At 44.7% G+C, this 15,085-nt stretch overlaps 1 protein-coding gene across 2 annotated transcripts in view; it reads right to left on the reverse strand.

Moving 5' to 3' along the window:
* The window catches only part of CTDSPL (CTD small phosphatase like), a 124,039-nt gene extending 112,749 nt beyond the window's left edge, over nt 1-11,290 (reverse strand). Inside the window, exon 1 of one of the 2 annotated variants that reach the window (XM_037731319.1) lies at nt 11,165-11,290. In XM_037731319.1, the coding sequence (XP_037587247.1) occupies nt 11,165-11,243 (79 nt within the window). In that variant the 5' untranslated portion in view covers nt 11,244-11,290. The remainder of the gene's footprint in view (nt 1-11,164) is intronic. The other variant, XM_017508434.2, reaches the window with a different exon arrangement.
* Nucleotides 11,291-15,085: the final 3,795 nt, after the last annotated feature.

The raw sequence follows: 15,085 nt of genomic DNA on the forward strand, positions 1-15,085 counted from the left end.
ACAAAACCGCTCTACTACAGCCAAATATCACGCCCATCCCTCCTGCCACGCCCCTACTCATGCCAGAGAAAACCTAATGACTACCTAGAATTCCACCCTCATAGGGTGTAATAAGGTATCCTACCACCCATGCTGAAGTGGTGTTAAAGGTGGCCAAATATGAAGCGGGGACTCATCCCTGAAAGCTGGTAATGAGGCCCCTCCTCTCCCAGTGGTCAGTGGAGACACATGGCCAACTTGGACTTCTACCTGTATCCAGCAGTAATGAGGTGCTCCCCTTACCATTGAAGGGGTATCAGAGGAGGCACAGGAAGAGTCAGGGCTTTCACCAAACCCAGTGGTAATGAACACTCCCACTGCAGTACAGTAGAGACCATCCAGAAGCCGAACTCCCTCCCTGCCCAGCAGTAGGTCAAAAGAGGCCAAGTGGGGAGCCTTGACTTCCACCTCTACCTGACAGTAATAAGCCAGTGCTTCCCCCTTCCCTGCTGCGGACATGTCAGAGAACACCAACCACAACAGAAGGCTTAAATGAGACCCAGAGTCTCATAGCATAATACAAAAATGTCCAGGTTTCAATTGTAATTTGCTTGTTATACAAAAAACAAGGACTTATCAAACAGAATGAAAAAAAAATTAATAAACGCCAACACCAAGATGACAGATATACTACAGTTATCTGATAAGGATTTTAAAGCACTCATGATTTTTTAAAATGCTTCAACAAGCAATTAGGAGCATGTTTAATGCCTGGGCAACATAGGTTGACCCTGGCTCTACAAAAAATACAAAACATTAACCCAGGCAAAACAAAACATGTGCCTGCAGTCCCAGCTACTAAGGAGGCTGAGATGGGAGGATCACTTGAGCCCACGAGGTTGAGGTTGCAGTGAGCCATGATTGCACCACTGCACTCCAACTCCAGCCTGGGTGACAGAGAGCCTCGGCAAAGAAATAGTCTCAGCAGAGAAGAAAAAGATATAAGAAAAACCAAATGGAAAATCTAGAACTAAAAAATATAATAATTGAGATAAAAATCTCAATGGATGTGCTCAATAGCAGAATAGAAGAAACAAGGAAAAACCCAACAAACTTGAAGACAAAACAACAGAAATTACCCAACTGAACAACATGGGGGAGAAAACCAAAAAAGCTCATTATGGACAAACCTGTGGACTATAACGAAATATCTAACATTTATGTCATCAGAGTCTCAGAAGGAAAAGAGGAAGGGCAGAACTGAAAAAGTACTCGAGAAAATAATGCCAGAAAACTCCCCAAATTTAGCAAGAGACAGAAGCCAAGAAGCAGAATGAACTGCAAACAGTACTAAAAAAAATCCATGCCAAGACATATCGTAACTAAACTTCTGAAAGCTAAAGAGGGTAGGCTCGCTTCAGAACACAGTTTGGCAGTTTCTTACAAAACAACAAAACACTCTTAGTATACAATCCAGCAATCATGTTCCTTGGTATTTACCCCAAAAAGCTGAAAACTTACATCTACACAAAGACCTGCATACATATGTTTCTAGTAGCTTTATTCATAAGGGTTAAAACTTGGAAGCAACCAACATGATCTTCGGTAGGTGAATGGATAAACTGTGGTACATAACAGACTATGAAATATTATTCAGTATTAAAAAGAAATAAGTTAACGAGCCATGAAAAGACATGGAGGAAATGTAAATGCATATTACTGAATGAAGGAAGCAAATCTGAAATGGCTATATACTATATGATTCCAAATAGATGACATTCTAGAAAAGGCAAACCTATACAGACAGTAAAAATATCACTGGTTGCCAGGGATTGGGCAGGGGAGAGATGAATAAGTGGAGCACAGAGTATGTTTAGGGCAATGAAATTATTCTGTATAATACTATAAGGGTGGGTACATGTCATTACATATTTGTCCAGACTCACAGAATATAAAGCCCCAGGAGTAACCCTTATGTTCTTGGACCTTGGGTGATGATGACATGTCAACATAGGTTTATCAATTGTAATAAATGTGCCACTCTGGTGTGGGATGTTGATAGTATGGGGAGCTGTGCGTGTGTGTGGTCAGGGAATATATGGAAACTCTGTGTAATTTCTGCTCAATTTGGCTGTGAACCTAAAACTGCTTTTAAAAATAAAGTATATTTTAAAAAAGTATTGAACTGAACGAAAACCAAAAAAGCAAAATATCGAAATTTGTGCGACACAGCTAAGGCAGTGTTGAGACAGAAATTTGTAGCACTAAATGCATAAATTAGTAAAGGGGGAAACTTTCAAATCAATCATCTAAACTCCACTCTGAGAACCTAGAAAAAGAAGAGCAAAATAATCTCAAATAAAGCAGAAGGAAGGAAATAAAGATAAGAACAGAAACCAACAAAGTTGAAAACAGAAAAACAATTAAAAAATCAATGCAAGAACTGGTTATTTGTAAGCCAGGTGCGGTGGCTTACGTCTATATTCCCAGCACTTTGGGAGGCTGAGGCGGGTGGATCACAAGGTCAAGAGATGGAGACCATCCTGGCCAACATGGTGAAACCCCATCTCTACTAAAAATACAAAAAAAAAAAAAAAAATTAGCTGGGCGTTGTGGCGTGTGCCTGTAGTCCCAGCTACTCAGGAGGCTGAGGCAGGAGAATTGCTTGACCCCGGGAGATGGAGGTTGCAGTGAGCCGAGATCGCGCCACTGCACTCCGGCCTGGTGCCTGGCGACAGAGCGAGATTCTGTCTCAAAAGAAAAAAAAAAAAAACTGGTTATTTGTAAAGAATAAGAAAATTGAGAAACCTCCAGCAAGACTGACACACAAAAAATAAGATGGAGAACACGCACTGTCAATATCAGGAATGAAACAGGGCATATCACTACAGATTCCGCAGGCATCGAAACAATAATAAGGGAATAGGACTAAATAGTTCTATACACACAAATTTGACAACTTAGATGAAATGAATCAAATCTCAAAAACAAAAAACTACCACAAGTTATTCAATCTGAAAGAGATAATTTAAATAGCTCCATAACTATTAAGAAAATTCTATTTGTACTTTAAAAACTCCCCCAATCCCACGTACCCCTGAGAAAAGTGTCCAGAGCCAGATGGTTTCACTGGAAAATTCACACCAATTCTACATAATCTCTTCCAGAAAACAGAAGAGCGGTAATACTGATGCCAAACCAGATAAAGACAACACGAAAAAAGGAAAACTGCAGACCAATGTCACCAACAGACAAAAAAAAAAAAAAATCCTTAACAAAATATTAGCAAATAGAATTCATCAATATACAGAAATAATTATACACCACAACCAAGTAAGTTTTATTCCATGGATGCAAGTCTGGCTCAATATTCAAAAATCAGTTTAATCTATCACATTAACAGACTAAAGGAGAAAAATCACATGATTACACTAATTGTTGCAGAAAAAGCATAAGACAAAAGTCAATATCCATTCTTAATTAAAAACTCTCAGAAAAATTGAATTAGAAGGTTACTTCCTCAAACCTGTAGACATCTATTAAAAAACCTACAGCTGACATTATAATAATGATAAAAGATTCAATGCTTTCCCCCTAAGACTGGGAATAAGGCAAGGATGTCCATTCTCACCACTCTTGTTCAGCATACAGCTAAAGTTCTAGTCACTGCAATAAAGCAAGAAAAAGAAATACATGGCATACAAGTCAGAAATGAAGACACATAAGTGTTCTTATTTGATGATATATTTGTCCATGTAAAAAACCTAAGGGAATCTATAAACAGCCTCTTACAACTAATAAGTGAGCTCAGCAAGGTCACAGGATACAAGATAAGTATTCAAAAATCATTTGTATGTCTATATATTAGCACTGAACACATGGGCACCAACATAAAAAATACAATTTACAATTGCTTAAAAAAATAAACACTCTACAGCACTATAGGATGACTATGGGAAACAATAATATGTAGTTGTAAATAACTTGAAGGAGGATAATAAATGCACCCAACACAAAGAAATGATAAACGTTTGAGATGACAGACAGGCTAATTACCCTGATCTGATCACTATGCAATGTACATACAGAATCATTATATACCCCACAAATATGTATAATTATGATGTATCAATTAAATATATATATGTATAGCTCAAAAATAACACTTAGATGTAAATCTAATAAGACATTAATAGTAAATAGTACTTGTATGCTGAAAACCTCATGGCAGTATCAAAGATCTAAATAAATAGAGAGATGTACTGTGTTCATGGATTGGAAGACCTAATCTAGTAAAGATGTTGATTCTCCCCAAATTGATACACAGGTTTAATTTAATTCCTATCAAAATCTCAGGAAGATTTTTTGTAGATATAGACACGAGTATCGTAAATTTTATTTAATGTGGCAACAAAACTAGAACAGCTAAAACAGTTTTGAAAAAGAACAAAAGTTGGAAGGATCAGTCTACTCTATATCATGACTTATTATTTAGCTACAGTAATCAAGACTACACAGTATAGGCAGGAGGATGGACATATAGATCAGTGAAACAAACCCAGAAACAGACTCACATAAATATGCCCAACTAATTTTTGACAAAGATGCAAAAGAAATTCAAAGGAGAAAGGACAGATAGGTTTTTCAACAAATGTAGCTGAAGCAACCAGACACTCAGAGACAAAAAAAACTGAACCAAACTTTCATGCCTATTAGGAAATGGACTCAGGATGGACCATGAACTTAAATGTATAATGTAAAATTATAAAACTTGGAAAAAGCATAGGAGAAAACCTTCGGGATCTAGTGCTAGGCAAAGAGTTCTTAGACTTGACACCAAAAGTACAGTCAATAAAAGGAAATATTTATATATTGCACCTTATCAAAATTTAAAACTTTTACTCTGCAGAAGACTCTTGTTAAGAGGATGCAAACCCAAGCTATGGGATACAATACTTGCAAACCACATATCTGAAAAAGGACGAATAGCTATAATACATAAAAATTCTCAAAACTTGACAGTTTTTAAAAAATCCAATTAGAACATAGGCAAAAGACATGAAGGGATAGCTCACCAAAGAAGATATAAAGAAGAAAAATAAGCACATGAAAAGATGTTCAGCATCATTAGCCATCGGAGATATGCAAATTAAAACCACAATGAGCCACCACTACATATCTATCAGAATGGCTAATATGAAAAATAGTGAAGTGATCATTACTCAAGGTGACAGATATCGTAAACACCCTGACTTGATCATTACACATTCTATGCATATAAAATATCATATGTACCTCATAAAAATGTACAAATATTATATATCAGTTTTTAAAAAATAAAAGAAAAAGGTAACTCAGAGGAGTTCCTTTGTGGCAACGAACAAGTTCTGTAGCTAGTAATGGTGGTAATATAAATCTAAATGCATTAAAGATGCATAAAGCTACAAAAAATGAATTCATACAAAAACTGGTGAAATGTGAGTAGGATCTGTAGTCTAAACAACTGTATTTGCCAATTTCCTGGTTTTGATAATGAAATATACAATTATATAAGATGTGACCATTAGTGGACACTAGGTGATGGGTACATTGACCTCTCTGTATTATTTTTGCAACTTTTTTTGAGTCTATAATTATTTCAAAATAAAATTTTTAAAAAATAGTGACAACACCAAATGCTGCAGAGGATGCAGGGAAACTGGGTCACTACATTGCTGGTGGTTATGTAAAATGCTACATTTACTCAAGAAAACAATTTGGCAATTTCTTTAAAAAGTAAACATGCAACTACCATATATGATCCAGCAGTTGCACACTGGGCATTTACCCCAGAGAAATGAAGACTTAGGTTCAAACAAAAATATGTATACCAATGTTTATTGCAGCTTTATTTGTAATACTCAAAATCTACATATCATTCAAAGAGTGAATGGTTAAAAAAACTGTGGTATAGCCATGTCATGGAATACAATTGAGCAGTTAAAAAAAAAAAAGGTTATTACAAGGAACAACCCTGATGAATCTCCAGATAATTATGTTGAGTGAAAAAAAGCAATTCCAAAAGATCACATACTGTTTGATTCCATTTAGACAACATTCCTAAAAAGATAAGATTTTAGAAATGCAGAGCAGATTAGTGGTCGCCAGTGGGTTAAGGAGTGGGGCAGGCATGGGAGGGAAGCAGTGTCTCCAAAGGGCAACAGGAGGGATCCTCTGGTGATGAAATTTTTCTGTGCCTTGAGTATATCAATGTCAACACCCTGACTGTGATACTATACAGTTTTACAAGATGTCAGTAATAAGAGAAACTGGGTGGACAGTATAGAAAATCTCTGTGATTTCTTAAAACTGCCTGTAAATTTACAGTTATCTCCAAATAAAAAGTTTAATCTAAAAAAGCTAATCAATCTGAATCTGCTTCAAATCTGTTTCTGTCATCTGAAATAACTATTACTTCCAAAAATCTTCTCTTTGCTACAATTTTGTTAGCAGCCCAAAGTTTAGTTTCTGATTTAAAACTGAGTATTACAAACATTTAAAGGAAACATACCTAGCACGTGAGGCCAAAATATCTGCCCAAATTTTCCTGCAGAAATCTCATCAAGGACACATATTAGCTTACATAATAATTAACTGTTTAGCTAGCATTGATATGTTTTAGCTAATACTGCACACTAATTGAGATTTTTTTGGTTTTATTTTGGTTCAATTCCCTCAAATTATATTTTCCCTTCAAAGAGCTATGGGAAATTTCTTTTTTTAGTTAAACAATTTCATCTGTAAAATGAGTACATTTCACTAATATTTAAACAAAAGGCAAAGCTTCCTCTCCCCAGAGGAAGCTCTGTTGTCCAGTCCTCTTCCTGAGGAATATTTGTTGTCAGTTTATTTCCCTCCAGATTATTTTTTTCTGTATTTCTAAACATATGTACAATTGTGTGTATCTGTGTGTCAGAATGATTTTTTTTTACAAAAGTAGGAACCATACTGTTTATACTATTCTTCAAAATTTTTCCTGCTTTAAAATGTCTTGAAAATTCACATATCGGTATGTTTAGATTTAATTTAACTCATTCTTTTCAACTGCCTCACAGTATTCTGCTATTGATATATCAAAGCCTAATCATTCACCTATTGACACTTAGGATGGTTCTAATACTTGCTATTGCAACCAATGTAGCCGTTAAGTGAAAATCCTTGTACACGTTTCTCTGAGCACAAATGAGGTTATTTCTCTAGGACAGAAACTTAGAACAGGAGCTTTCAATGTGTGGTTGATACTGCTGATTGGCTGAACCAACACCTGTTCCCACCTACTTTGAATCTTCTCTCCGCCTGCCTCCCACAGTACAGGCTGGAAAAGCTGGAAACTCACTTTCCGCACTCTGCTTGCAGCCAGGGGTGGCCACGTGGCCTGGATCTGGCCAATTAAACATCAGCAAAAGTTTTCTGGGTGGTCCTTAGGAATATTTTTGTGTTTTTGCTTTCCAGGTAAAAGGAGTAACCAAGACTGGCACTGTCTCTTTTTCCTGCCCTAAAGGTGGCTGTGGTGTTTGAAGGGGTGGCAACCATGCTATAACATGAGGGAAAATCAGGAGAATCACTATGATGTTGGCCCTGGTATCAATACGTTGCTGAACCAAAGCTATCAGCAGCCTACCTCAGACAGATTATTACGTGGGAAGAATAAACTCCTATTGGTTTAAGCTGCAGTAAATCTGGTTTTCTGTTACTTGCAGCCAAATGTATTCCTAATTGATTCAGTACTAAATTACTCTCTAAAAAGTCTGTACTCACTTTATTCTCTCACAGAAGTCTATTAAGTCATTTTCTAAACCTTTGTCGACTGTGAATATTGACAGTCATTTAAATGTTTAACCAAACTGATGCATGAAAATGTTTCACATGAAGTAGGGCACCATTTCATATATTTGTTGGCTATTCAGATTTCTTCCTCTATGACTTTCTTGTTCCTAACTCTTGTCCACTTTTCTACTGTACTGTTTGACATTTTCTTATTAATGCATAAGAGGAAATTTCCAGATTGCAAAGTAGGCTGAGTTAAACTTACAGGGAAATTTGTCTCTATCTTGACATTATCAACCAAATCAAACACAACTGTAAGATAGGAGCCTTCTGTGACAGGCCAGGCTGACAATGACAGACATCTCTGAGTGGTGCACCGCCACGTGGGCAATGTGTCAAGAAGTAATTCAACTCGGTGCAAAATACCACAGCCTGTGCTTAGTACTTCCTTTGTAAATCTATGTCTAAAGAAAGATTTATGGAATGGTGACACACTGGTTAGCCAGGCAGAGTCTTCAATATACATCATCTCTTTGAACCCTCAGGTCACACCCAAGAGGTGGTCATTACTATTCCTGTTTTACAGAATAAATGATCAAAGTAAACATTCAAAAGCAATAGTTTCTTTCCTATTACAAAACTTAAAATATTCCAGGCCCAATATTTTTAAAACAAAATAGTTGTTTATCTCAAAATAAAATTATGTAAAATGCATTTTTACATAATTTTACATAATGTTATGTGTCTATCTAAAGACATCAACATTCTTAAGCTAGAAACATAACTGAACCTGTTTGCTGGTTTATAAATCTGAAGAAACTGTTCCAACATTTGGCTCTGGAGTTTATTGCCGCATGATAGGTAACCAAAATTACTTTCATTTTTTTAAAGTGAACTAAATTGAGTAGGATTTCAATGCTTCAGCCAGAAGGATCTACTAGCCAACCACCCCACCCCAAGGCTGTAGGTAAAGAATTCCCCTAGTCAGTTAACAAGCAACCAATCTGACCCTGGCAAACAAACAAAATAGGCTGCTAAAGATAATAAAAGATGTCATGAAAAGTAATGTAAACAACTTGAACAGAATAAGCACTATCCTGGAGTATTTGTACATGGTTTGGATTCTGGATAGGCTGATTCTTTGTTTTAAAAATCCTAGCAGCTAGAGGAAAAGGGAAAGTTGGCAGAGCTCCTGCTCCTGCTCCTGGAGTCAGGTGGGGGGCAGCAGGAGGGCTGAGGCTCTGACACACATTTCCCTGCTTTATGCTACACCTCTCCCCATAAGAGCTGTGGGTTCTCTCTGGCAAAGTGTCACACAAAGCACGCAATCCATAGCTGGTAAGGAGCACAGGCAGCAAACCTCCTTGATGCCTTCAACCAAACCCTCCCTGAGGGCACACACCCAGCCAGGGCTCCAAGAACTGACAGCCCCTATGGCAGGAAGGCCAGATCACCAAGCAGCTGCCCACTTGGGTCCCAGAGAGACATGGGGATTTACCTGGAGCACTCTCTTGCAGAATTTTTTTAGACCATTTGAAAGGTACAGAAAAATACCTGGGAGAGTTTGAATTCTTTATTTTACATGAAAGAAATCCAGTCTGCAGACGCATACAATGTTTGTGGTCTATGAAACTGCAAACAGATCAACAAATGCCCAACCTGAGGATACCTGCTGGTTCCTTCCATTTTTCTGATGGGCTTGCCCAGTGGCCTCCTGGGGAGAGGCAGAATATTCCCTTCATTCCCACCCTGCTTTCTAGCAGGGGCTGCACATCTCACCCACTGGCATAGCAAAGGTGGTAGCCCCTAGAAAGAAATCTGACTCATCCCCAAAACCAGCTGTGGCCAGCTCAGGCCTGGAGAGGGGACAGGGATTCCGGTGGGCTGCACCTGACCTCAGTCCAGGTGTTCACCAAGCGCATAACAGTGAGAGAATGAGGTAAGCTTTAGTCACCAGAACAAAACAAACCAGGTTCCTTGGCCCTTCAAAACAATCTGTCCAAGCCCCAACACACTAGGGGCACAGAAAGCTCCAGGCATGTAAGAGAGGCGGACACGCCATGTCTCTAAGTGGGAACACAGACACCAAGAGAAAGGGCAAAAAGGCAACGGAATGGGGGACTAGGGTCAAAATGTGCCCAAATCAAACCAGGCACAGAAGCACAGTGCTGGCCAACCCCCTGGTCAGCTCTCTGGGAAGGGACACTCCCGGCACCATAAGGGCCCCCCAAGTGCCCTTTAAAATGGGTCCTACACAGGGAAGGGAACATCACAAACCAGATCCTGTGTGGGTGGGAGGGGGCTGGGGGCTGGGGGCTGGGAGGGATAGCAGGGTATCGGGGCTACGGGAGGGATAGCATTAGGAGAAATACCCAATGTAGTTGAGAGGTTGCAAACCACCATGGCACGTGTATACCTATGTAACAAAGCTGCACATTCTGCACATGTACTCCAGAACTTAAAGTATAATACTAAAAAAAGCTGGGTCCTAAAAGGGCCAGGCCTTGTAAGTCCTCCCAACAGGCTGGTGGCCCGGAGACAGCAAAGAGTGGTAAAGGGAGAAGGAGGAGATGGCTCCAAACTGCCTTTTCTCCCCCACAGGCTCCAGCACTTGCACAACCAACTAAACACACCCAGACACATGGCCTCATTGTCTGATACACAGGAAGGCACACACATCTGTACACACTGGTTCCTGCTTAGGTGCACTGATGCACACAGCCTCACTGTGTGTAATTTACACACACACACACCCCCACCCAGTAGAGGGACACAACACATTCAATCTGCCAGTTGGGTGGTGTAGTCACATAAACACACACACACACACAAACTCTGTCAGGAGTGAACACAGAACCTCTCCAGGCTCATGCTCACGCACACACATTCCACAACCCCTCAAGTCAGGCCCATACAAACCTCTAACACACACAACGCAAACTCACAGCCTGTCAGGAAAGAAAGCACTCAAACATCTCCGCTAGGTGCACAAACCCTTACAATCTTGCAAGCTTTCTGTGAGGTGCACACACACCCTTGCAATCCCTCTGTCCCCGTGTGCACACACACATACAAGTGCACACACAGGCTCACAACTTCTCTGCGGGCGTGCGCGCACACAAACTCCCAACCTCCTGGCCAGATGCACACACACTAGCTCCCAGTCTCTCCGCCAGCGCCTGCACACTCACACTGGCTCGGTCGGCACACGCACTCTGGCAGCCTCGCTCCCCTGCGGGCGCACCCCACACCCACGCACCCTCCTGGCCGGTGCAGCACCCCCCCGCCCCTGCCGGCGCCCGGCAGTGAACTCCGGCGGCGCGGGGTGTGCGCACGCCCCCGGCCCGCGGTCGCCCGGCCGGCCTGCGCCCCTCCTCACCTTTCTCGCCCGCGCCCGGCCCCCGGCCCTCGTCCTCCTTGGGGTTGGTCACCTGGGTGATGATGGCCGGGCCGTCCATGGGTGCGCGGCACGGCGGTCGCCCGCAGGCCCGGCCCCCCGCAAGCCAAGCGCGCGGGGGCGCGGCGCGGGGGGCGCGGGGGCGCGGCGCGGGGGGGCGCTCGCAGCCGCCGCCTGGGCGCGCCCGCCGCCCGGCCCCGCGCTCTGGGAGAGGCGGCCCGGGCCCGCGCCCCAGCTCCCGCCGCCGCCGCCGCTGGGGTCGAGCGGCCGCCGCCTCCTCACCATGAACCCCGGAGCCGCGCCCGGGAGAGCCGCGCACGGGGAGGCGGAGCGGGAGGCCCGGCGCCGCTGGAAGCGGGAGCGGGCGGGCGAGGGGGAAGGAGCGAGCGAGGGCGGGAGGGCGGGAGAGAGGGAGGGAAGGAGAAAGGAAGGGAGGGAAAGAAGAAGGGCGGGCGGGCGTGTGGGTGTGTCCCGGCCCGGGGACTGGCCTCCGCCGCGGGCTCTGCCCGCTCGCCGGCTCGTCTGGGGGGGAGAGGGGTGCGGGGCCGACAAGGGGTGAGTGGAGGGCGGGAGGGGACGGCCGCGCGCGCGGCGGTCCGGGGCAGTTGAGTGGGGTGAGGGGCTCAGGGTGTAGCGGACGGCAGAGGGGCTCCGGGGGTAGAAGTGAGGGGTGTCGGGGGGCCTACGAGATTGAGTGAGGTGAGAGGCCTGGGGTGTGAGGGATGTGGGGAGGAGTCTGAGGCAGATGGGTGGGGTGAGGGGCGCGGGGGGATCCGCGGGGACCCGCGGGTGCTCCGGCAGGATTCGGAGGGGTGCAATGTGGGGTCCCGGGGTCCGAGGGGGCATGGCATGGAGGCCGGGGCGAGGAAGGGGGCCCGAGGAGAGATGTTTACCGCGAGGAGGCGCGGGAAGGGCTGGGCGGGGGTGCTATGAGGGTGTCTCGGGATGGTGCTGGGCGAGTGGCGTCCCGGCTCGGGAACCGAGGGGACTGGCGCGTGGGTGCGGAGGGAAGCGGCGTGCAGAAGTGGGGGCTGCCGAGGAGCGGTCCTGACACCCAGATGGCCCGCAGAGGGGCCCGGGCGCGGCGCTGCTGTGAGTAATGGAGGCCCCGGAGCGTGGGGAAGGTTCGGAGAGGCCAAGACTGCGCTGCCCCGGCTTGTGGGGTCGCTGGAGGGAGCAGGGTCGAGAGAGATCTGCGCAGAGAGGTGGTGTGCGGATGGGGCCAGCGGCTCAGGTCGTGCGGATGCTGGTGCGTGAGGGGCGGCAGGTCCTGAAGGACCAACCTCCTGACACGTGAGGGTGTCGTGACTGAGGGGGGGCCTGGACAGTGGGCATTTTCGGGTGCTGTGCAGCAAGGGGGCCCGGGGAGTCGGTCGAGGGCAGAAGAGTGGAAGGCGCTGGTGGCGGATGGAGCTGGGCAGGGACTGTGCTTGCCCAAAGCAGCCGGCCACTGTCAGACCTAGGACGACGGCCAGAGCGTGGGCGAGAAAAGAAAGCGCCCCCTTAGCCTGGGAGCGTCGGAGCCTTTTGGCGCCCGCGTTCCCCGCTTCCAACTTGCAGGCCACACTCGCAGCCTTGGAAGCCAGGAGGCGGGGTGGTGCCGCAGGGGGGCGGGTCCGGGGCGCTCGCGCGCGCTCCCCACCAATCAGGAATGCTTGGGAGGGCCTACGGGGCGTGACGTCGGCAGGCAGGGTTCAGTGGGCGGCCTGCATCGAAGTGCGGCTTGCCTCCGCCCGCCAGGTTGCGCGCGCACATCGGGCCTTGCGGGCTAGTGCATCTCTTCGTGGCTTCCAGGAGGCGAGGCCAAACAGGATCTTTCTCACTTCCCCACATCTCCTGGAGCCTGGAGCTGGAATGCAGTCAGGCCCCATGGGAACGGGCGAGCCTCTCCAAAGTATTAAAGGACACTTCCGGAAGAGCCTTTGGCTTGTGGTCAGCCTGCAGACATCAGCGGTGTCTACCTGTAGGAGCCCCATGAGGGTTCAGGTGTGGGAGGCTGTCCTGGGACAGGGCTCCTGTGACCGAGGCAGGTGGGAAGGCACTCCTTCCCTGTAAAAGGTAGTTGGTAGGCAAGAGGTGGGTGTTCTGCCCCAAACTTAGGACCTCAAGTGGCATTCTGACTCTGGGCGTGTGGGCGGGACCAGGTGCCAGTTGCCCTTGGGGCGTGCTCACCTGTGAGTAGCTGCTTTTCCAAGGGCACCTTTGGCACCCCAGTGAATCACCTGGTTGGAGGAGTGCCCTTTTAGTCACGAAGGCAAGCCCTGGTGTAAGTAGCCCAGGCTCTGCCCTTCTTAACCCTCCCAAGTACAGACCACATTAGGGCCCCATGGCACCCAGCATCTCCCTTGTTCTAAATTCTAATGCTCTTCACATTTGTTATGAGGATATGGCTGGCCTGGGACCTGGTGAACTCAATTTTCTCGAAGAAAAAAAAAGACTTCTGAATTCTAAGGGGTCAGAGAAGGATCTTCCAGAGATTGCTCAGTGGGGAGGGCCTGGGGATATGTTTCTACAGTTTTTGGTCATAACCACAGAGATTAGCATCTCTGCTACCTGCTTGATGAAGCACCTCAAATAGTCCATCAGCGAGGGCAAGGTGATGGGAACATTTGGAGTCACTGATTCGCATGCTTGAGGGCTGGATCCCTTGTTTGGGAGGTGGGAGGTACTTCCAGAGCTTCTGTTCACTTAGTGAAGGCTAGTTCAGAGCTCAGTGGTACAGGGCGGGAGGAAGTCATTTTCATATAGTCTTTCTTGTTTGGCCTGTTTGTAACAATGACTCCCCAGGACCCTCCAGTAACAATTTTCCCTTACCTACATCCTCTGCCATCCTCAGGTTCCTGAGATCACCTTGAAAAAAAAACATGTACCTTCACTTAAGTTTTTGTTTCAGACTCAAGCAAGAAAACAGCTTGCTATCTTTTATGACCTTGTTCCCCTCCATTATGCTGTTCATTTAAAATTTTGATTTATTGTTTATTTTATCAATATTATTAGAATCAAAGAAAAGTATCACCTATAGCCCTATCACCATCCTTTGGTCAATCTCTAACTTCCTCCATTTCTCCCTGTCCTTGCCCATATGCTGACATAATTCCATGTAGCTATAAAAAAAGCCATGTTTAAAATTATAAGGTTAGCATTTTTCTGTGTGGTGACATAATTGCTGTAAATACCATAATAAGTGATTGCATAATACCTTACTGAAACAGTCTTAGATAACACAGTATTTTGGTTTTACACATGAAGGAAAGATTCAAAATTGTTGGGACAACTGACTAGCCATGAGGAGAATATATGTCTTTATCTAAGTCCTTACAGCATATTCAAGATAGCTTGAATACTTAAATATAAAAAATTAACATAAATAAATACACCAGAACAAATATGGGTAAATGCTTTTTGATCTTGGATGGGAAAGGCCTAAGAGTGACAAAAACTTCAGAAATTGCCAGGATAAGATTGATAAATTTGGCTATATTCATTCAACAAACATTTATTGAGCCCCTTCTATATGTAAGGTTCTGTTCCAGACACTGGGGATCTCAGAGTTATCTAAAATGAGGAGTAGGGAGTTGAGCTATCATACTCATACAAGTCAGTCAGTCATAGCCAAAGGCTGTCTCTGGGGGCCTTAAGCCTCTGGGAATAGGAGCAAAGCAGCCCCAGTGACAGTGCCAGCCATGGGAGGCCAGAGCACATCAAGCCCCAGTGGGGACATCCAGAAACAGAAGAAGGGGCCCAAGGGGATCTAGACAGAGCACCAAAGTGTTGGTTGAAGTCACACTTCCCAAATTCCCATCATACAGTGTCCTTGTACCACCTGTATGAGAACAGGGTTAATGTTTTTCTTTATTTTAAAATAAATAGGAAACTAGTGGGTTAAATTTTTTTTTTTTTTTT

Source organism: Cebus imitator, unplaced genomic scaffold (assembly GCF_001604975.1).
Source record: "Cebus imitator isolate Cc_AM_T3 unplaced genomic scaffold, Cebus_imitator-1.0 Scaffold391, whole genome shotgun sequence".
Taxonomy (NCBI): domain Eukaryota; kingdom Metazoa; phylum Chordata; class Mammalia; order Primates; family Cebidae; genus Cebus; species Cebus imitator.